The sequence below is a fragment of the Pseudopipra pipra genome, chromosome 2 (assembly GCF_036250125.1).
Source record: "Pseudopipra pipra isolate bDixPip1 chromosome 2, bDixPip1.hap1, whole genome shotgun sequence".
In the NCBI taxonomy this organism is placed as follows: Eukaryota; Metazoa; Chordata; class Aves; order Passeriformes; family Pipridae; genus Pseudopipra; species Pseudopipra pipra.
In genome coordinates this window covers 56,981,029-57,003,782 of record NC_087550.1, presented here as the reverse complement: position 1 = coordinate 57,003,782, position 22,754 = coordinate 56,981,029, and the positions used below count along the sequence as shown (strand labels likewise).

Below are 22,754 nucleotides of genomic sequence, written 5' to 3'. Positions count from 1 at the left end.
AGGTGGCAGCATCAGCTCTGAAGACACTGATCTTCCTTCACAAGAAAATTGCTGGACGGGTTTTTGAGCAAGCTGGTCTAGTGGAAGGTGTCGCTGCCCATGGCAGAGGGTTAGAAGCAGATGACCTTTAGGGTCCCTTCTAGCCCAAATAACTCTGTGATTCTGTGATTTTGGTTTCTCCAATTCTGTCCTTTAACAGTACTCTATCAGTACTTCTATCTGCACAATGTCAGTCACTTAGCCAGATCTTTGAGCTGGATCTGCTCCTACTTTATCCTTAAAGCAAGCACTGTTAGCACTCCTGGGGAAGTTTTAAACCCTGAAGATAAAATTTTACCCCAAAAAATAAAGTGTCCAAAGTGAGAGAGAATAGAAAAGGTGTAGATGAACATCCACTGGCTCATGCTGATATGAGACAGCAGGTCTGCTTTTCCATGTATGGTCCCTGTCCAGCAGCTCTGAATGTTTCCAAATTATATACAGTACCCTCCCCAAGCCCAAGAGAACATTTTCTTTCCTTCCCCTCTAAGACTCAAATAGTAGTTCTGTACTCTTCCTTTATTAGCACTTATTGGAGTTTGTTCTCACTCTTGATTTTGTTTTGATTGTTTTTTTTTCCCCTTCCCCCTTATCCTTTTTTATCCTACATTTCCATAAGTTTCTTCACTTGAGCATTCTCAGGGAAAGCACAATCTCCCCCTTTCCACAGTGCAGCCTAAACCAAAGGGGAATGAGACAACAAACATCTGTCCTATCCTGCCACATAATCTTTAAAGGACATAGAAGATATTAACCTACGATAACTGTAGACAAACTAAATCCCATCTACTAAGTCAAGTATTTAATAAAATTTAATTATGTTTATAAATTTCTAAAAAAAATACTTCAGTCATTATATTAATGATGGGTGTATGTGTTCTAATCTCTAACAAACTTGTCTCAAATAACTCACAAAACAGATTTTCATCAGTAAAGTACTTCATTATTCAGTAAAGCAAAACACACTGTTGATCTCTATAGGGTTTAATGCCATTTACCATGAAAACAAAACTTGCCAGGTTTAAGAAAAATCCATACAATATTTGCTTCAGAAAAGTTTCCAAATGCTTCCTTTAGTTGAAAATGCAAATATTTCCTATTCTATGTTACAAAAAACTAATGTCTACATTTACACAATATATTCCCATCTCATTGGTACAAGCAGCGCGCACATTATGTTATCATGCCAAGTCATATCATATGATCATTTCACTGTGCCAAATCATAACCCCAGAATTGGCACCATGTTATAATAAAATGGCTTAAATAGTTTAGTTTTTAATGTTTTAGTTTTTTAAAGGAGGCCATGCAGGTAAAAAACAGCCCCCTTGACCATTATCTGAATGTGTCTGTCTCTCCATTATTTTGCCCAGCAACTCTGTGACCTAATGGACAATTTCAATCAAATTTGTGAGTGGAATAAACATTTCAAAGGTGGTTGTAGTTTAAATTTCATTTCAGTGGGTGGGTGTGTATGGGAGACAAATTGATACCCTGAGAGAAGGAGAAGTAGCTGTTTACCTTTCCAGGCAGCTGCTGCCTGGCCCAGCAGCATGTCCCTCTCAGCCAGCCACTCGTATCTGCAGGGTAACCATCAGACACAGGAGGAATCTGGTAGTAGTGGCAGAGGAAAATTAAAAGACACACCTGTAGGAAACTGGTTTTCAATGTTTCAATTGCTCTTAAAGAAATTGCTTTTTAAAAAAAACTCATTAAGAAGACCTCTACTTAGTCTTTTTGCATCACGCTGGGCTTGATCTCAGTGTGTCCTGTTTTCATTGTAATAAAAAAAGCAAAAAATGTTTCTGGATTTTATGATAAAATCATCAAATAATGTGGCTGAAAAGAGGAATGAGAATACAAGTCCTAAGACCTTACCTGTGGCCCTAAAGTCACCCTTCCTGTAATCCTTATGAATCATTGTGTGTGTTTGTTTGTTTGCATTTTCAAAATGACACAGGTACAACTGTAAACATAATATCCCCAGCTAGAGAGAAACTGTAGGTATCGACTCTTTTAGTGACAATCTCAGGCTTAGCTCCCACTTACTAATTCTCTTTGCCTGAAGCCTTTTAAACTGCCCTGTGCCCTGCTTTGGTGTCCTTTTCCTACTCCTCTCTCTTCTTGGCCCCTGTCCTCCCATTAGTACACTAACATCATTTGCAGACACTTACCCTCTCTTGCCTTTACCTACTGCACTATTATTTTATATTCCCTTTCTCAGCAACTGTCTCTTCTGTGTCTTGCTGGTGTGAACTCACTATTAAATTGACATAAAACTGCTCACATACAGAGTGACAAAAGTAATTTTACCTGTTGCTCTATTATTATTTTGAAACAATATTATAAAGAGAAGAAATGTCCTTTTAACCTAAGTAAGTTGTACTACTTTGCTATTATGAAACCAAATTTATGAATCAAATCAGTGGAAAGGTTTCTATTGATTTCATTGAGCTTCTGGACAGTACTTCTCTCACATTTCTCTAGATGCCATATAATTTCTATTTTTAATTGTCATTTTAACAAATTTTATACTACTGGTACTAAAAGTAAAGCTTGCTACATCATAATTCCTTGAAAATCTTTTTAGTCTTTTTAAAAGAGAAACGATTTTGTATGTTTTAATCCTCAGACACAGTAACTATCTTAATGACTGCATATTTTTAACAGTTCATTTACCTCGTTTCAGATTCTATAAGAATGCTTGATGACTACCACTTAGTTAGATGCTTTTTGCTCTTTAAGAACCTCACCACCGACACCTCAGTACACACCCACATCTCATCTTTGTTACTAAGAAAAAGTTGACCTGAGGAAATGAGTTTGTTTCATTTATTATGAGTACCTAGAGTATAGAAATATAATTTCTCTGCATTTTTTTCTTTTATAACTGGTTAACCAATAGGCCCAGCAGTTTTGTAAGGCTTCTTGGTAAAGCATATGTTTATTTATTAGCAGATAATTCATTCTCTTATATATGGATTCCTTGTTCCTCATATTTGCTCCTTGGACTTTCTAATTTTACTTCTTTCTATTGTTTTCAAGGTGATTGGATTTGGGCTTTCCCAATGATACATTTTAGGCTCAAATAACCTAAATACTGAACCTTGACATTTAACTATATTGATCTGTTCCTTGCCTCCCTATTTTCTTTTAGTTGTTTAGGGATATTTGTTCTGAGACTTCTGTGCTATGCTTAAGCACCCTCCACACTGAGACTAAAGATTTTCATTTCAACACTTCTGACTGAGGGTGTTTCTTATTTATTTCCATTTTTTGGTTTTTTGGGTTTTTTTTTTTTTTGTTTGGTTTTTTTTTGGTTTTTTTTTAATGTAGAAAGGTTTACCTGTCTGTCCTTGCTGAGAATAAAATAATAAAGAACTGGATTTTACCATGAACACTTGCCCAAAAAAGACTCAATACTGTTCTGTTATGTTTGCAATAAATCAGCATTTTAAAAAAAATTTAATTTGGAGATGTGTTCTGTTACTATCTGTTATTTTGGTTGAGGTCAAATATAGCCTCCAATAAACAAACATTTAAGTATTGAAAAGTAGTATTCCAAAGCATCATTTAACTGCTTCATATATAATGAATTGCCAGGGCTGTTATACTGGACTTTGCTTCACTGTTGAACTTCTCCTATACAGAGTATTTAATGTGTTTTTCTTGATTGTCAGATAGTGTAAGCCTTCTGTGTATTTCTGTTATTAAAGATTTGCATTTTGTCTATGTATTAGTCTCTCCACAGTCCAGCTTTCACACCAAGCTGTTAATAAGCACTTTTAATTTTGTTTTGATTTTGTTTCACTTTTTCAGCAATAAATATACACTATATATTCAATATATAGTGACATGGCACAGCATATAGGTATTATTGGCATGCATTTGCATTACCTTCATACATTTCATTTTTGACTATGAATATATATAAAATTATGATGTCAGTCCAAGCTACCAAATACGTAGTGCTACAAATTTGACAGAAAAAGTATTTCAGATATACTGTAAAATCAAGGTATAAATAAAATATTCATTATTTGCACAGGTGGATTAAAATCAATAAATGCCATTTTGTTGTTACAAACTGTCTGATGTAACAACCATCGGCCTGACAGAGCCATATATTCATATGCAGGCAGATTTTTTACGTGGCTCTTTCCAGTAAGGCACCTAAGTCTCTACAGGGTTTAAGAGCTACAATTTTTAAAGATGCCAAGATGATATGATTTCCAAGAAATCATTAGAAATAGCTAATAATCAGCCATATGTAAAAATGAGTACTAAAATGCTGCTCTGCTGAAGTTAACAGCAAAAACCACAGTGACTTGTAGAGCAAAGCATAGGAATTTCATTTATCATCATCACCTGGCAGTCAGTCACAGGTTTGAAGATCCATTGCTAGTGCTTCAGATTTTATTTTTCCTCTAAGTATTCCATGCATGTTGTTGGTGTCAATGGGATGTTGTAAGCTGCAAGATGTTTGATAAAAAAGGCAGATTTTACAAGGAAAGACTCCAGTTACTTTTATAAAGGGTTATACAGTTTTTCTCTTAATTCAGAGTCCTGAGTACTTGTTTTACAAACTGCAGAGTGCCCTCAAATGTATTGACTTCATTGTGGAGTCAGAGTATTTATTGTGTAATGCTGAGTCATATATTAAAAAAAAAAAAAAGGTATTCACTAGGGTGGAGAAAAAAAGTGATGGAGACACTAGCCTCCTCAAAGGAAAAGGTCAAATTCATCCTGGGTTATGAGTTGTTTGGGTTTTTTTAAAACTAAGTAAACCATGAGAAATATTGTCAGAAATATATTACATTGTATATGCCACCTTAAGACAAAACATTTTTTTTTATTCCTGCTGGTGCTCTCCTGCTCTGAAAGGAAACTAGAGTTACCATCTGTGTACACATTTAGGCAGAGTGTCTACCCCACAGTTTGTGTGTATATTTATATACCATGGGATGCATACACAAAGTATATACCCCAGATGCAGCAGTATCTCTAGCACGCTAGAGGGAGCCATTACATAATTGCAATGACCCTTCCCTCCCCCCCCTCCAATTAGCTGAACTGGCGTGGAAAAATCGCTGGACATTCTGAGACGTCTTAAATGTTTGGCAGAAGGCTATAGAATAAGGAGAGGAAAGCAGAGAACTCGAGTTACAGTCAAACGAGGTCTCCTGATAGCTCAGAGGCTTATGCTGCTGTTTGTTAAACTTTAAATATTGTGCTGCTTTTATAGGGAACTTCTCCAAATATGTGACTTAGCCAAATACGCCAATTTTCATCAGCCAATCTGAAGCCCTCATGCAGAAAGCAAAGCCCATTTTGTAAACATATCCTTTATTTCGTCTGTCTGTCGCTCTCACACAGAAAGTTGGCACGTCTGAGAGTAGTGTTTTTCCCCTGCCACTAATATATGTATAGTTTATTTATACACTGCATTTTAACACAGCATTAGTTCTATAACGGTTAACAGCAGACTTGCTCTCTGTAGCAAACTATCCATTTCACAGCTACAAAGAGATCCTTAGGACGGGAAGATGGGTCTGGAAAGAACACTGATTTGAATTTATAAATTTGCCAGACTTTTTCCAAGTCAAATGATATTTATGGACATAATAACTCAGGGCTGAAGGTTATCTTACTGAGCAAGGCGAAGGAGCAGCTGCCTTAATTGAATCTTTTAAGAGATGCTCCTAAAATAATTCAGGAGCGTCTTATAAGTGCTACAGAGTATATTTTCCCTTTTTAAATTTATTTTTCTCTTTTTTTTTTCCCCTTTCCCCCTAAGCGATTCTTGCTACTTACACGCTGGTCACAAATGGCAGCTTCATGTCGGTACGCGCGGGTCGAGACCGGCGCTCCGGCAATCCGAGCACGCACCTTTCCAGCCTCGGTCCTCCCCCCGCAACCACCGCCCCCGGCCGGGAGCCTCCTGCCGCGCCGCTTCGGGCGGGGAGAGGAGCGGAGAATGCTGCTGCGGCCCCCGGCCCCTCACCCGGGGCTGCCCCGCGCCGCGGCCCCGCGGGCAGGCGGGAGATACTCCCGCACTCGGGACCTGCCCCTCGGGGAGGGGAGACCCTCGCGGGGCGGCTCGGCAGGGCCGGGGCGGAGGTGACGGCGGGGGGTTGTCCTCATCCACACACACCCCTCCCGACATGCATCCTCGGGTCGGCGAGTCCCCGGGGCGCTCGGGGACCGCGCAGCGGAGCCAAGTCCTCACCCTCGCAGCGCTTTGGGCGAGTTCGGGGGTGTCGCGCCCCCCTTCCTTTCCCACCTGTCAACACGGAAGACTTGTTAATACGTCTCAAAAAATAAATAAATAAGCGGGCGGGGGGGGAGATGTAGATATAAATGAATAACTAACGCGGAGCCGGGAGCGGCCGTGGGGGGGCTGGTGGCGCTGCGGGGCGCGGCGGCGAGATCCCGCATCCCTCCCGCCCGGCCGGGCCGCTCGCGCGCTGCGCGTCCCCCTCCGAGCCGATCTAATCAATGACACCCAGCGCCCGCCGCAGCCACGCCCCCCACCCGCCCGCCGCCCGCCATTGGCCGGTGGAGGCCGGGGCCGGGCGCCGCCGCCGCCGCCGATTGGCTGGCGCTGAATCCGTATCAATGTTTAAGCCGCGGCGTGAGGTGAATAGCGGCAGTCGGAGAGTGGAGCTGGGCGAGTGCGGCGCGGCGCGGCGGCCCCGCGAGTGCTGCAGTGAGGGAGGCGAGGCGGAGAGGGGCGGGGGGGGGGAGAGAGAGAGGGAGAAAGAGAGAGAGAGAGAGAGAGAGAGAGAGCGAGCGAGCGCGCGAGGCAAAGCAAAGCGCGGCTCCAACTGTTGAATTTTCTCTGAATTCTTCACTTACCTGCGGGCGGCTGGTGAAATGGATCTGGTTTATCTGGGATCGGCGTTCGCTCCGCGTGCTGCCTGGCTAAGACTGGCGACCGTCTGTTTGCAAGGGGCCACCCATCAATGAGGCAGAGAAGAATATTTGTTTTTTCTTCTTTTTCGTTTGAAAGCCTCCCTACCACACGTTGCAGAATTAACTGTGTACTTTGGGTCCGGACTCAAATAAAGGAGAAAAAAACGGTGCAGAACTGAGACTCGGAACTAGATCTGTGAGCAATGTATTGGGAACCTATATTTTTATTGGGTTTTTTTTCTTTTAATTTGAAAGATTTCTGATTTATTTCACACATAACACTGAGGAAAGGTGGTTAAAAACACTCAGCAAAGCAGGAATCAGACGCGCCTCTGTGCCAGTGAGTGGATAACAGCCTTGTTTTCCTGATCCTCAGTCTCCCGGAGAAAGAGGTATAGTAAAAGTGTAGCTGGATCCAACACCCCCCTTTTTTTTTTTTTTTTTCCTCTCTTCTTCCCTCCCCCCTCTCCAAAATATAAATCTGATTAATTTTTTTCCTGTCTGTAGAGTGAGTCAGAGAAGCGTTAGGAAGAAGCTGCAACTAATGCCTGTGAAGGGAGGAACATGAGGCGATAGTCAATGTGATTTGTTCCGCTGGATCTGACTCATCCAAGCAGATTGAAACACCTGCATTTCTGGATTTGACATTCATTTATTTCAGGTTGTTAAAAGAACTTGAAATAAAATTTTGCTACCCTTCCCCACTGTTTACCTATACACTGCATCGCTGGGAAAGGTGTTTATCGGAGAGGGGGAACGCGTCTGGCGTTGCCGCCGCTCTTCTCCCCTGTACCAAAATGCCCAGAGAGACTGTTAAAGCTTTGAAAGGACTGCAAAAAATGCGTCACACAGATCGCGGAATTGCATAGGTTTTAATGTAAGCGAATTAGTCGATTAAAAGATCTCCCACTTTATTCATCGCCAGGATTGTTTTTCCTCTTCTCCCTTCCCCTAAATGAAGAGGACTAGGTGGCAGTGTCATTGGAAGGAGACGTTGAATAGAAAGAAAAGAGAGGCACTTGATAGCGCAGCCCTGTGAATACATAGACTGTTTTCCTTTTAACGAGAGACTAAGAAAGAGAGTGTGTGTGTGTGCGTGTGTGGTGGTGGCTTTTCTTTCTCTCCCCCGCAGCCCCCCCTCCTCTCTCTTGATCTTTCTTTTTTTTTTTTTTTTTTTTTTTTAATCTATGCGTCCAGCCATGGGTTGCCTGTTGCTTTCCTCTCGGCTGCAGAGAATAGCAAACTGGCATTAAACTGCATCGAGAAAGTGCAGCTCCTCAGACACGCATACGCACACACGCATAGATACACAGAGAGAAAGGATGTGGTAGTGGCGGCGGCTACTGGCCTGTCTTAAAGAAACCCAAATGTGCTGCTGATAGAGTACGGCCTGAGCTTTCTCTCAAAATACATATTTACTGTTAATGATGAAGGTCAACTGGTGGGTTTCTTAATTTTTTCGCCCCAAAAGGACGAGTGGGAGGCTGGTAGTAGAAGGAGAGAAAGGAAACTACAAATCCGAACACTAGTTTTTACTGGGGGGGGGGGGGGGGGGGTGTTTGGGGTTTTTTGTTTGTTTGTTTGTTTTTTCATGTGTTTTGTTTTCCCCTCTTGCCCTGCAGTCCTCGGTCCCACTCCCTTTGATTCGGGAAGGAAACAGTGAGGGTGTACGAGACAGAGAGGGGGGAAATACCGATGGCAGCGAGATGCAGCCCTCCGCCGCAAGCAATGCAAGATTAGATCTCTAAATGCAGCAAAACACTCCCTGAAAACCAACAACCCCGCGGTGCAATCAGACATTTCACTACCTCTCACTGCACACGAAGAGGGCTTCAACAAGCTGAGACTTTTTTTTTCCCTTCTGTCTCTCCTACCCCTCCACTCCATCAATCGCATCACAAGCGATGAGTAGCAAATAAGCATTTCTATCTCTTGCTACAGACCTGTGACCACCCTCCTTTCCTATGTATATATAAATACACATATTTAAGAAAAATATTTTTGATTTAAAAAAAACCACAAACAACTACTGCCGCCGTTTTTATTATTATTGTTATTATTTTTATTATCCTTTGTACATCTGCGGGGATTCAAGGATCAGGAACACATCGCCTACCCGGAGGAGAAGATCTTTTGCAAATTTTCTGATTTTTGAAACCCTCCCACTGCCAAAGTTGGACAGCCGAAGTAACTGCGAGGGGACTGCAATCACGGCAAGCTCTTGCTGAAACGCTGCCGAAGCTGTTCCCTCCCTCCCCGTAGCCCCCCCGCACACGATTGCTTCCTCCCTCTGAGCTACATGGTCTATTTGCTGCCTCCCATCCTGTGCCTCTGCAGACGTTTTAGAGCAACAGGTTCAGGAACTTGAAATATAGGGGTGGGGAGAGAGAAGGGGAAAAAAAAAGAAAAAAGAAGAAAAAAAAAAAGAGCCGTCGGAGGAGGAACAACAACCCCAGCGCAGGAGGCAAAGAACACGGGGACAACCCTGGTCGTCGCTGCAGCCCCGGCCACCTCCACCCCCTGCTCGGGGATGTACCTTTCCATTTGTTGCTTCTTCTTTTTCTGGGCTCCTGCCCTGTCGCTAAAGAACCTGAATTACTCGGTGCCAGAGGAGCAGGGAGCGGGCACGGTCATCGGGAACATCGGACGCGATGCGCGGCTGGCGGCAGGCACGGGGGGAGGCGGGATGCTGCCTGCGGAGCGTGGCGCTCCCGGTGGCGGCCGCGGCCCCAAGTCCACCTTCCGGGTGCTGGAGAACTCAGCCCCGCACCTCCTGGACGTGGACGGGGAGAGCGGGCTGCTCTACACCAAGCAACGCATCGACCGTGAGGCGCTGTGCAGGCGCAGCGCCAAGTGCCAGTTGTCCCTCGAGGTGTTTGCCAATGACCAGGAGATCTGCATGATCAAAGTGGAGATTCAGGACCTGAATGACAACGCACCATCCTTTCCCTCTGACCAAGTGGATATGGACATCTCAGAAAATGCTGCACCAGGCACCCGCTTCCCCCTCACCAGCGCCCACGACCCAGATGCTGGGGACAATGGTCTGCGCACCTACTTGCTCACCCGTGATGACTATGGCCTCTTTTCCCTTGATGTGAAGTCCCGTGGTGATGGCACAAAGTTTCCAGAGCTGGTCATCCAGAAGCCATTAGACCGTGAGGAGCAGAGTCATCACACCCTGGTATTGACAGCACTGGATGGTGGCGACCCACCGCGTTCAGGCACGGTGCAGATCAATGTGCGCCTCATTGACTCCAATGACAACAGCCCCATCTTTGAGGCGGCCTCCTACGTGGTAGAGCTGCCGGAGAATGCACCCCTAGGCACTGCTGTCATCGACCTCAATGCCACTGATGCTGATGAGGGTACCAATGGAGAGGTGCTCTACTCCTTCAGTGGCTACGCGCCTGAACGCGTCCGTGACCTGTTTAGCATCGACCCACAGAGCGGCCTCATCCGTGTCAAGGGCAACCTGGACTATGAGGAGAGTGGCCTCATTGAGATTGATGTCCAGGCTCGGGACCTGGGGCCCAATCCCATCCCCGCTCACTGCAAGGTCACTGTCCGCCTCATTGACCGCAATGACAATGCTCCCACCATTGGCTTTGTCTCTGTTCGCCAGGGAGCACTGAGTGAGGCTGCCCCACCAGGCACCGTCATTGCCCTGGTGCGGGTCACTGACCGTGACTCAGGAAAGAACGGGCAGCTCCAGTGTCGGGTGCTAGGCGGTGGCGGCGGGCCCGGTGCCGTTCCTTTCACCCTGGAGGAGAACTATGACAACTTCTACACTGTGGTCACTGATCGACCTCTAGACCGTGAGGCACAAGATGAATACAATGTGACCATTGTGGCACGTGATGGGGGCAATCCCCCACTTAACTCCACCAAGTCATTTTCTGTTCGTATCCTTGATGAGAATGACAACCCACCCCACTTCAGCAAGAACCTTTATGTCTTACAGGTGCCTGAGAACAACATCCCTGGAGAGTATTTGGGCTCAGTCTTGGCCCAGGACCCTGACCTGGGCCAAAATGGGACAGTGTCTTACTCCATTTTGCCTGGGCATGTGGGAGATGTCTCTATCTACACCTATGTCTCTGTCAACCCTACAAATGGTGCTATCTATGCCCTGAGGAGCTTCAACTACGAGCAGACAAAGCACTTTGAGTTCCGTGTGCTGGCCAAAGACTCTGGTTCACCCCACCGCGAAAGCAATGCCACAGTGCGTGTTACTGTGCTCGATGTCAACGATAACGCACCCCTCATTGTCCTTCCTGCCCTCATCAATGACACTGCCGAGCTGCAGGTACCACGCAATGCCGGGGTGGGCTACCCTGTGGGGACCGTCCGCGCCCTGGACAGTGACTTTGGGGAGAGTGGGCGCCTCACATATGAGATTGTGGAAGGCAATGAGGAGCATTTCTTTGAGATGGACCCCACTAGTGGTGAGATACGCACCTTGCATCCCTACTGGGAGGAGCTCAGCCCTGTGGCTGAACTGGTGGTAAAAGTCAGTGACCATGGCAAGCCCAGCCTCTCTGCAGTGGCCAAGCTCATAGTCAGGGCCTTGGCAGGGCCCCTGCCCGAGGCTGGTGAGCCACAGGTGAACGGTGAGCAGCACCGGCGACCACACTGGGACTTGTCGCTGCCCCTTATCGTGACGCTGAGCACTGTCTCCATCATCTTGCTGGCTGCCATGATCACTATTGCTGTGAAGTGCAAGCGAGAGAACAAGGAGATCCGCACCTATAATTGTCGCATTGCTGAGTATAGCCACCCTCAGCTGGGAGGAGGGGGAGGCAGTGGCGGGGGAGGAGGAGGCAGTGGCAGTGGAGGGGGCAAGGGCAAGAAGAAGAAGATCAGCAAGAATGACATTATGCTGGTGCCCAGTGAGGGCGAGGACAGCCGGGGTCCCCTCAATGTTATGAATGTGGTGAGCAGCCCATCCCTGGCCACCTCACCCATGTACTTTGACTACCAGACCCGCCTGCCCCTCAGCTCTCCCAGGTCCGAGGTGATGTACCTGAAGCCCGCCTCCAACAACCTGACTGTACCCCAGGGACATGTGGGCTGCCACACCAGCTTCACAGGGCAAGGGACTAACGCCAGCGAGGCTCCCCCGAGCCGGATGTCCATAATTCAGGTAGGAGACTTTTAGAATACCCTGGATCTCACTTTAGACACTGGTTTAACTTTCCCTTCTGTCTGCAGTGAAATCTGCTGTAATGCACCACTGAAGGGACCAACACAAGTCACTAAAGAGAGGTGGACCTAATGAAAGTGGAACCAGATCACATCTGGTGGGTCTGGCTCTACTGTCACACCGATGTTTTCCATGTGATTCAAAAGCAAAACCCACTGAAACATACATAGTTACGGCAGTGCCAAAGAGATGGATGTGAGAGTGTGGACAGACTTTTAGTACATTTGGGGCACGCTGGTGTATTTTCCCAGAAGATTGTCAGACAGAGGTGGGCACTTCCACAGGTTTCACTTCTCTTTGGTTTTCTGTGGATAATAGGGAGGGCATTTCTGAAGTGGTCATATTATCTGAGGTAAATAACAGGACAGGGGAGAAACTTTACACACTGAGGACATCTATTGCAACAGTGTATCATAGCCCTCCAATCTTATGTACAAATGTGAGCTATATTTCCAAGATGTATGGTTTAATTTTTTTTAATTTCCTTCTTCAGAATATATATCCATAAATATATTTTTGATGGTATCATAGGGGCCTCATTGCCTCCTCCTCTCCCCCAAAACAACCTTCAGTGCTGATAATTCTGCATAGTCAAATAGAAAGAAGATGTATGTGGTAATTCCCTCCTACCCCCAAATGTTAACAAAACTCACATCCTGTCATAAACCAGAAAAACAACTAGTCAGATTTCCAGTAGCCTGAGTCAATACTGATGATTGCTTTATAGCAAAAGACTTGTGTGCTCTGTCTTTTACCAAAGTTCATTTAGAAATTATAGCTGGCTGCATTCTGCTGCCAGTTACATCCATACTGTCCTCTACTGACTTTTGCGAATGTGAGAATTGCAGAACTTGGACCATTGGACATAGGGTGCTAATTAAAGAATGACTTAATTTTTAGCAGGTACTTTAAACTCCAAGTTCAGAAGATTTATTTCAGAGCAGTGAACTTGCAGAGTGAAGATGAGGGCAGAATTTGGCTCCAGTTGATTTAATTTAAAGTATTACTTCATGATTAATGCAGCTTAATGTTCAAACACTACAGGTATGTTCCAAAGTGATTTTTAACATTTGGATTGAAAGCAGGCTCTGGATAATGGCTATTAAATATATTTGAAATGTCATATCTTTTTTATCCTGTGGTTCTCCTAATGTGCTGTTCTGAGTCATAGGGGAACGAGCTGAGTGTATCAGAAGTGACACAGACTCATTTTGTGTATGCAGCTAGTGAGAAAGAAGTCACACTGTAGTCACTCAATGTACCTAAAGAAGATTCATAATACCTTGGAGTTATCATACCTTGTGATCTGTTGACACCAAGTGTTCTAGATGCCATCTGTATCTAATACTTTGAACTGAATAGAAATGACCATCAGTAATTGGCACGTTAAAGAACCAAAATTCAAGTAACTGATGGCCTGTAAATGGAACATTTATAAGTGGGGGGGGAGGGAAAGAAAAAAAAAAAAGGCTGCCTGTACAAGGTCACCACAAACTAATCCTCAACTCACTACCGAGTTGTGTCACAGAAACAATTCCATTTTACGCCTATCACGAATTTGTGTTGCTATCAATTAGGTGAGTGGAGCAATACTTAAAATCTGAAATTGATTTTAACAAAAAGTGACACTTTAGAAAAGAGTTTAGGTTAGGGCACAACCAGAGATAATTTGATTTATTATTCATGCTTTAAAAAACAAATAACTTTCAATGACACTTGTTTAAGTAATGTCAACTTTTTTTACTGTTAAATGGAGTTGTCAGAATGCTAAAAGAACTCCACATTTTTTTCCCTACTGACAAGTGTAATAGTTAATAAAAGACAGAAAATTATAATTTCCTAGAACCATTTAATGTCTATATAAAGCAATTAATTAATGTATTGATGCTACTGAATAGTAAAGTTTCAATTGTAGTGTAAAATCCCTATGGAAAATATGATTCCTTTTTTTTACAGTGTTCACTGTATAATATCAATCATGATTATTTTTCCCCTGAGATCTATATAAAGCTAAAAGAGGAATTTCCTCCCTTAAAAAGTGTGTTGTGGTCTCTAAAAGAGTTTTCATTATAAGAACTGTGGAAAATGTTAACTGTAACTCCTCATAGCACATACTGGTATATCTAATATTGGTTTTGCTTTCCCTCAATATCTACACAGAGTGTTTTAGATGTTTAGATGTTTCAGTCAGTGGATTAGAAAGCATTCAGTTTTACCTAGTGAACAATGTGTTCAAACATACTTATTGATACTATAGTTTGTAGTCATATTGGCAAAACATGCACAGTATGAAACAGTGTTCTTGGTTTCTATTTAGAAATGGCTCAGATTTAAAGTAGCTAGATAGGAAAATTGATCATCTTCTCTATAGTTTTGCATTACTAAAATACATTTTGTATTCTCCATCACCACATCTCTGGAGTAAATTTGATATAAAATTTGCATTTAGAATGTAGACACTATTTTATGTCTGGTCCTGTACTTCTGCCTCATGTAAAATTTAAACTGCAGGCTTAAGGAGAAATAGTAAAGGATCAGCCCTCTCTCTGGGTCTGCTGTATCCTTAATCACTCCAGGAAAACTGTGTCTGCATATGTAGATTGCACAGTTAGGAATCAAAGGTGTAACCAATGGAAAAAAAAAGAAACAGAATCCAAACAGCTGCTTTATAATCTCTGTTTGGTAGTCAATACAAATAAGCAGTTGTCTTTGTTATTTCGGTAAGGGAAAGGTAAACAATTGCATAGGAGCTCTCTAACAAATATTCCCTTTAGCTTTTACAGATATATTACTGAACCACAATAATCTCACATTATGTAATTCATACAATGGAACTGCATTTCTTCGCTCATTTTCTCGGCAACTGTTTAATGACAGAATTCTCTAACAGGAATCTGTTATTAAAACTTTATATATATATATATGTACATACTTATATATATATGGAGATATATATATACATGCTAAATATTATATTATTACTTAGTACATCCAGTGGTTTCTATAAATATTTAAAAGTAAATAAATAATTTCTTTCTCAATGAGATTCAAGTTTTCTCACTCTTATTAGGAGCACATAATAATTTATTTTTTTATACTTCGGTTACTAGTAAGACCTAGTCAATGGGCTTTACAGTTCCCTTATTTCTCATTAATAGTATTTTACTCTACAGATAGCCCAATTTATATCAACAAATACCTGTGGAGTAAAGTGTTACTTAGAGACTATGGGCTTTAGACTGCCCCAAAATGACCAGCAGTTGAATAAAATGCTTCCAGATACGTATGAGCGATATAATCTTGCCTCTCTTTAAGTGACTTCTGTTATGCACTAGTCACACAGTTTAACAACTCGTGTTTGTTCACTACTTTGTAGCATCCATCTGGTTGAATTAGTCACAATTTCTTTATACAGGTTTCCAATAGATAAAAGCATGGATACATAAAGGAAAGCAAATTGTTTCTTTACACAAGTGGGTGTAAATAGGTTCCTCAAAGTGATATAACAGTAGTGTAGAAAGGTATCTACATATGCAAGTGTTGATCATCCTAAATATTATTTATTGCTATATGAGTTGTGCAACTTGGAGAATTTTGTAAATATATCAGGAATAAGGTGGGTGTGAGTAAAGAAAGTGGTGGCCACAGCTTTTGCTAAACAGCAGCTGAAAATGAATGACTGTGCTAAAAGAAGCTCTCAAGCTGGGAATCACCATAGCTGCTGTACCAGGCAGTCATTTAGCATTTTAAGATAAAGTACAGATCATTCTTAATACTTCAGGCACCTGTTTATGATGTGGCAACATATTAATGTCAAGTCCCAGAGCAGCTTCATCACCAGGTGTCTAGTAGTACCTAAGAAGATAGTGTCTTCAGGGGAAATAAAACACATGAGCCATATTAGTGCTGCTTTGTCTTTAAATACGCTATTTCATGCTTTACTTTGAGAAACTTTTGCTCAGAAATTTCAAGATTGCAAAAAGAAGTCTGCAGCTGCTGCATATAAGAAGCAGCTTTCCTTGCAGAAGTTGTATTCATTCTCAGCAATCTAAATTCCTATTTGAAAACAGAGGTATTAACTTTTTATATCATCTACTGCAAATGAGGAATATTATTCTCTTTCACTAGAACTAGTACAAGGTAACATTTTGCAACAAGGGGATACTGGAGCAGTTCTAAACATTTGCAAGTTTGCAGGTTCATGCTCTGTATGTTCCAAAGTTTCACAGTTGCATATTCTAGGGTTGTATCGAAGGACACTAAATTATCATCAGATGAAACTTTGGAACTACCTAAGTTGCATTTTTTCTAATTTTTGCAGTGTTTTACAGGGCTAGATATCTTGCAAAATAGCTCCTTTAATGTTTGCATTATGTAAATATAGTCTGCAGTTAGTGTGGTTTGGTGTTACATTGTTCTATACCTTTACTTTTATCCATTCTATGAAGTCAATTCCAGAGTTGGCTGTGTAATAATTTCAGGACACGATCTTTTCTATGTTTCCATGAAGCTTTATTTAATTTTTTGTCAAGAAGCACTGCATAATATAGTGACACAAAGCACATCTGGCAACATGCCACTCACTGTGGCATCTGCTGTGGATGCTGAAATAGAAAGAGAAAGCAGAATTGAGCTCCTGTTTCATGTTACATCTGTTCTGGTCCGGTCTCCTTGATGGTATTATTTATACCACCATTATTTCAAAAGCATCATTTTTTATATATAGGCCCATACGAAATCTAAAGAACTTTCCAAGATGAAATGGTGTAATATAGAACAATAAAAATAATAGAGAAAAAACAATTTGAGTCTGAAGTTGAATACAGATATTATGAAAAAAATAATATTTCCAGAACACAAATTCTTGTTAACCAATAAATTAAGAATAATATCTCTGTAGAACTTGCTGTTTTATAACATAAAAGACATGAAGCAAGTTATGCAAGATTTACTGTATCACAACTCTCAACTGCTCTTAAAGTTGTCTGAGCTTTCCACAACTTGGTGCTCAGTGTCACTACCTAAACTTAGATGAGGAGATCCATAGAGCTTTGTGGCTACCACTGCAATTTCAATGACTGATTGATCCTTCAAAGAGTTATCTTTTAACAACGGATTTTGTCAGGTTTCTATTATGCTTACCCACATTGATGAAAAGACCTGTTCTTAACTCATATTTCAGTCAATAGAATAATTTTGACTTCATAAATTATTTCAGTGGTTCAAGAGTGAATTGTGACTAAGAGCGCTATGGAGTACAGCCAAGAGTAGTATGTTTGGGCCCTTTATTTTGAGATATGAGCTTTTTGTGATTTTTTTTTTTCTTATAGCATCTTTACAAAGAATTAAGGAAACTGGAATATAGATGTTTTTGTAACTACAATGTTAATTGTAACATAGAATCATGAATTTTTTAGGTTGGAAAAAACCTTTAAGATGATCAAGTCCAGGGGTTAACCCAGCATAATCCTATGTGCCACTGAAAGAAGAAATCAAAGACTCCATTGAACATATTGCTGAACATATGTTTCCATGTTTTCAAATGTTTTTGAAACTGTGCAATATAGCATTATTGTTAAAATTCAGCAAATATTGTTACATGGAAAATTATTATTAGGTATGTGTGAAATATTCACAAATATCACCTGGTATTAAAAAACAATAGATACAACCTGGTTTCTCTGATGAGACAAAAATATCATTAAAAAAAATTCATCCAAGGTCACAACATTTGATTGTAAACCAATTGATATTTTGTTTAAAGAGCAAAAAAAAGTTAGGTGTTTTTTTTTGTTCTTTTTTCCTCAACATTTTTCCTTTCTCTTCACTAATTTCCTCCGCAGGGAATAGTAACATACCAGCTAATATTTACATGTATGTTCTAAGTATCATGCTTGATTTCTCTCTCTTTCATTGTTTCTACAAAAGTTAAAAATGTCTTATCGAACTAGTTTTAGGTTTTGCTATGCAAGGCATTTATTCTACATACCAAAAGTAGATGTATATGGTTTGGGTTTGTTTTTATTTTGGTTTTTTTTTTTTGTTTGTTTTCTGAAGAAACCATATAAGTTGCATGGCAGTGGTCTTGAGATACTACTTCAAGACTGAGGACTGCCTGTACGTATAAAGAAAAGACATTTTGACACTCGTACTGATATTTTCCTATAGGTAAAAAAATTCTGTGATGAGAACGTAAACAATGATTTGTTGACTGGAGCAGAAACATAGCTCTGTTTTTATCTTTAAAAGTATAGAAGCAATCCTTTGATGTCAAAAGGTCAGTGTAGAGCAGTTGGGACAAATTTTTGTAGCAGATAGCCTGAGAGCTTTATGCCTTCAATTGTAACTCTCCTTCGTCTGTAAGAGAAGTGGTGAAATTAATGCTAAAGGGTTCAAAAGTACAAGAAACAAGTAAAACTCTCAGGGGACTAGAGGCTCTTGCCTAGTAGGAAAAAAAAGAAAAAAGAAAAGAAATAGAAAAAGGTACTAAGAAGAGAGTGACAAAATGATTTAGGGAAAAAGTTTAAGTGTTTTATTTGTTATGTTTTTAAGGGGCCATCAAGGAGATTAACTGGTTACTCCTTTTGTTGATATGAGATGAAATGTAGTAGCATACAGCCTGACATAAGTCTTAGCCAGGGTATGTTCTAAGCCTTATTAGTATATTTTTGATAGTCTTTTTAGTGCAACCTTTGTTTTTCAGTCTGCTGTAGACAATTTTTTTTTTTTAACAGAAGAAGATTCTGGATTAATTACTGTAAATCCTATGAGAAAGAAAAAAGTGACTTATTAAGCATTTTAGATAAAATACTCAGTATTAAGTACTACATTCAAGAACAAGCGAATTCTTATAAATGTCCCTGTTAATTAGGATATTAGACAGTGCTTTAAATAACTTCCTTAAGCAGTCATATATTTTCTAGAAAAATCCCAAAGGCTGCTGATACAACTCCTGATTTTTAAGGTCTCACAAGAACCATCTCCTACTGATTTCCTTTCACTAGGTAGTGGTATTACCTGTATAGAAAGGATAGCAGATCAGTTCATCTCATGCGCTTGAGATGAGAAGGTATTTCATTTTTTTTTGCTGTGTGATCTGTCCTCAAAATTGAGGAGTCCCTCTGCATATAAGATAAAATTGCATAGTTTCAGCCAATTATTAGTGTTATTTATATAGAGGGAAAGCATAAAGATCAATTTGTATCTCGCTTTGGTGCAGTGAGGGGGTATCTAGACAAGTGAAATCCTTGAAATTAACAGTATTTTATTTTAACCGTGGACCTTTCTGCTGGCTTTGTGGTATATATATCAGATCAGAGTTTCTCAGGATCATAAAATACTTTAATCCATAATAGAAAAGTTTTTAATCTCATCCTGTTCCCTGCTGGGTGGCTTTGTGCTGCAGTCTCCATGGCATGCCAAAGGAGGACTCAGAAGGGTAAGGGAAAAGTCTTGTTATGAGATACAAATGCATAATTTCAGCTGTGTGGGTAGGACCTCTGATAGACTCATTGTAAGTTCTTTCAGTATAGACATGCAAAATTAGCTTCAGACCATCTATTGATAAATGTACGACATGTGTGTATTTGCCTGTACTAGTTCTAGTGACACTATGATTACTGCTATTTTACAGTCCTTGCCCTGGAACACTTCCAAGAAATTTTATTGTATTAAAATGACTCTTACAGTTCATTGAGCACCCAGATAACACTGTTGAATGTGATTGGTGCGTTTTCACATATTTATTCAAAAAAATCAGGCACTTAAACTGCACAATTATGGGAAAACAAATCATAACAATAAAAGACCATTTAAGTTAACAAGCTTTGTGATCAAAGGATAAATATAGGTTAGATAAAGGAGACTGTAGATGTAACTAATCTACATAAATAAACTTTGGTCTGATTAGAGGAAAGTAATATATTAAAACAATCTAAAGATATTAAAAAAGCATTTTACTTTAGTATTTTTATCATTTTTAATTTTATTTCATCATATTTTTAACATTTTCATTCAGTAAAAATAGCTGAATTTAGTGATAAACTACTTTTATGTGTTTTTATTTTTTGATTAACAATGTTTACAGTGCAAAAAAAGTCTAAACTATTACAAGTAAACAAAAGTAACATCATAAGTTTCCATTCTAGTTTGAATGCATCGTGTGTCAAAAACCTAAAACATTTTTTAATGTCTTAATTTTGAATTTTTTTTTATGTGGCAATGTTTTTGATTGATTTTTAATTAAAGAAAAACATTAAAGGGAACATTTAAAGGACAATTTCTTGTTTACTGTCTTTATCAGCAGAGAGCAGCCTTTGTAGTGTTTGAAAGCTGGTGCATTAAAAATCAATTGCAAGTCTTCAAAGCTGTAAACTCTTGCTTGCTTTGTAGATATATACTGTTTTTAAAATCATTGGATGCATACTTGACAATTGAATTAAAACAAAAGGTAAATAATGGTTTCATGAAAATTTGAAGGATTTTAATGTATTTTTAATAAGAGCTACAGGATTTTTTCTGTAGAGGCAGACATGCGAATCACAATTTGTAGCTTCTAAGTGCATAAGTTGTTCCTAAAGACAGCTATATGTATTCTTTTATTAAGAGAATTTTGTTTTAAACTTCTGTTGGTGTTATTCTGTTGTTTTTAATGAATGCCATGATTCAAACACAGAACATGTCAGTTTCTTTACTGACATTTACTATATTTCTGTCTTGCTCTTTGCTGATTGCTAAGCAACCACTTATGATTGTTTAGCTACAACTCAGTTCAAAAAAAAAAAGGTGAGCTGAAATGGGCTAAACAAATGTTCATTAATTCTTAATGAAAATATTTAAATTCTATAAAATTTTAAAGATGACAAAGAAAAGAACACTGTTTTAACACTGTACTTCATATTCAGCACTTAAGCTACTACCAACAGAGTCAAAAATACTCTTTTTGCACAGATCTAGAAAAAAACAGGATCATATCCTTAATCAGTGCATAAGGAATTTCAAGACCCATGGAAATATACATATATATGTAAAATTAAATTAATATAATTTCTTTCAGGGCATGATCCTTAACCACTTAATCAATGAGCATTTAAATTTAAGTCAGTGTAGAACCACCGAAATAAATAGCTCGCTTACAGGAGGGAGGGTTGCTGATGTGCATAAGCATGTGCAAAATTCTGCAGAATCTGTTAGTGTGTGTTACCTGAACTGCTCCCTGTTGCTTCCCTCCTTCGCCTTAAGAACACTGCAAAGCTGCAAGAGCTGTTCATTTCACTTAGCCTCCAACTATATTTTCTAGTATTCTATTGAGATAGTCCTGATGTCTTGCTTTTTCGCATAGACTTGTGCAATTTGATATGCAGATTTGAAGATCATAAAAACAATCCTGCTTTGATGATCATGTGCAAGATTATCCAGCCACAGCTGTAAAGTACCAAGTGTGTTCTTTTCTGATCTCTTCGTCATTTCAGTGGATCAAATAAGAATAAGAATATAGTGGAATTTAGAGTTTAGATTTCTAGGCTATAGGCCAGATGATATAACTGTCTGTTTGAATGCATAAGTGGAGATACAAAGAAAAGAGAGCAAAATGGAATCAAAATAACTACCTAGGTGGATAAAAAGCATTATTAATGGGCAATGTGCATCTAATTATTTTGTATATATTGTCTAGAATGCATCAAGTTTAGAGAAAGTGATGTTGTCATTTTTTTTTTTATGAGGCAAGAGTATAGGTGAGGAAGAACCTTATTTTCTGCTTTGTGATGGAATCCTGTTATGAGACTTCAGGATTGAGAGTGATGATTAAAAGGAGATATAAGTCACGCAACCTGTGAAAATAAACAGCACTTAACTGATTCAATTAGGTATTAAAAAGCACATGATAATTTGCATCTTGTAGCTCCAAGGCAAGAAATGTATCAGTCAGCTTCGTAGCCACTGGGTGAAAAAGAGGTTATTATTTCTTAAAATATATAGTCTTCATTTTATCTACATCTGCAAAAGTATTTTGTCTGTTTAAACCATGTATAGTTTCTTTTCAGGTCTAACAGGCAATAGTATTGCAAGGGGCAAAAGTAACTGATTATTTAGTTTATTATATATCCATTGGCCACCATATACATGATCTTTCCCAAAAGTATGCCTCTCATCATTGCAACAATGTGGTGGTAACAAAATAATAATTCTTCAAGCCTGAAATAACCCATTTTAAGTACTTTTCTGGGCTCATTTGTTTGAAACAGGCTTCCAGAAGTTTGAAGAAAAATTTAGTTTCAGTTCATTTAAAGTCTATGTAGACCACACATAATCTTTACTTCATCCCCTGATACTGGCAAAGGAATCTTACGAATGAGTATCTGGATTTCCAGATTTCAACCTACTTGTTAGTGTACTTTACACAAATGAAAGTAAAGCAAGAGGAAACTGTTTCTATTAAGCAAATGTAAGCTTCAGAAATTTTGGTAAGCATTGGAAAAGATATTTATACAAAGATAAATTACTTGCAGTCATAGTGGTCTTACTTCATACCAGTGAATGAAGAAATAGGTATACATGTTGAATAGCCATGGGAGAAGACTTAATTTAAGGGAAA

The 22,754-nt window shown here is 40.0% G+C and overlaps 2 protein-coding genes across 12 annotated transcripts in view; one reads left to right on the top strand and one right to left on the bottom strand.

Annotated features, from left to right (window-relative positions):
- Nucleotides 1–6,604, bottom strand: part of LOC135409709 (uncharacterized) — a 69,839-nt gene extending 63,235 nt beyond the window's left edge. The window contains exons 1-2 of the mRNA XM_064645611.1: nt 6,413–6,604; nt 5,854–6,322 (exon numbers count right to left, since the gene is read on the bottom strand). Of these exons, the coding sequence (XP_064501681.1) occupies nt 5,876–6,205 (330 nt within the window). The 5' untranslated portion in view covers nt 6,206–6,322; nt 6,413–6,604 and the 3' untranslated portion in view covers nt 5,854–5,875. The remainder of the gene's footprint in view (nt 1–5,853; nt 6,323–6,412) is intronic.
- A 183-nt stretch (nt 6,605–6,787) lies between these two features.
- PCDH17 (protocadherin 17) overlaps nt 6,788–22,754 on the top strand; it is a 90,786-nt gene continuing 74,819 nt past the window's right edge. For 6 of the 11 annotated variants that reach the window (XM_064645605.1, XM_064645607.1, XM_064645606.1 and 3 more), the window contains exons 1-3: nt 6,788–7,346; nt 7,462–7,615; nt 8,577–12,100. In XM_064645605.1, the coding sequence (XP_064501675.1) occupies nt 9,485–12,100 (2,616 nt within the window). In that variant the 5' untranslated portion in view covers nt 6,788–7,346; nt 7,462–7,615; nt 8,577–9,484. The remainder of the gene's footprint in view (nt 7,347–7,461; nt 7,616–8,576; nt 12,101–22,754) is intronic. The other 5 variants (XM_064645602.1, XM_064645604.1, XM_064645600.1 and 2 more) reach the window with 3 other exon arrangements.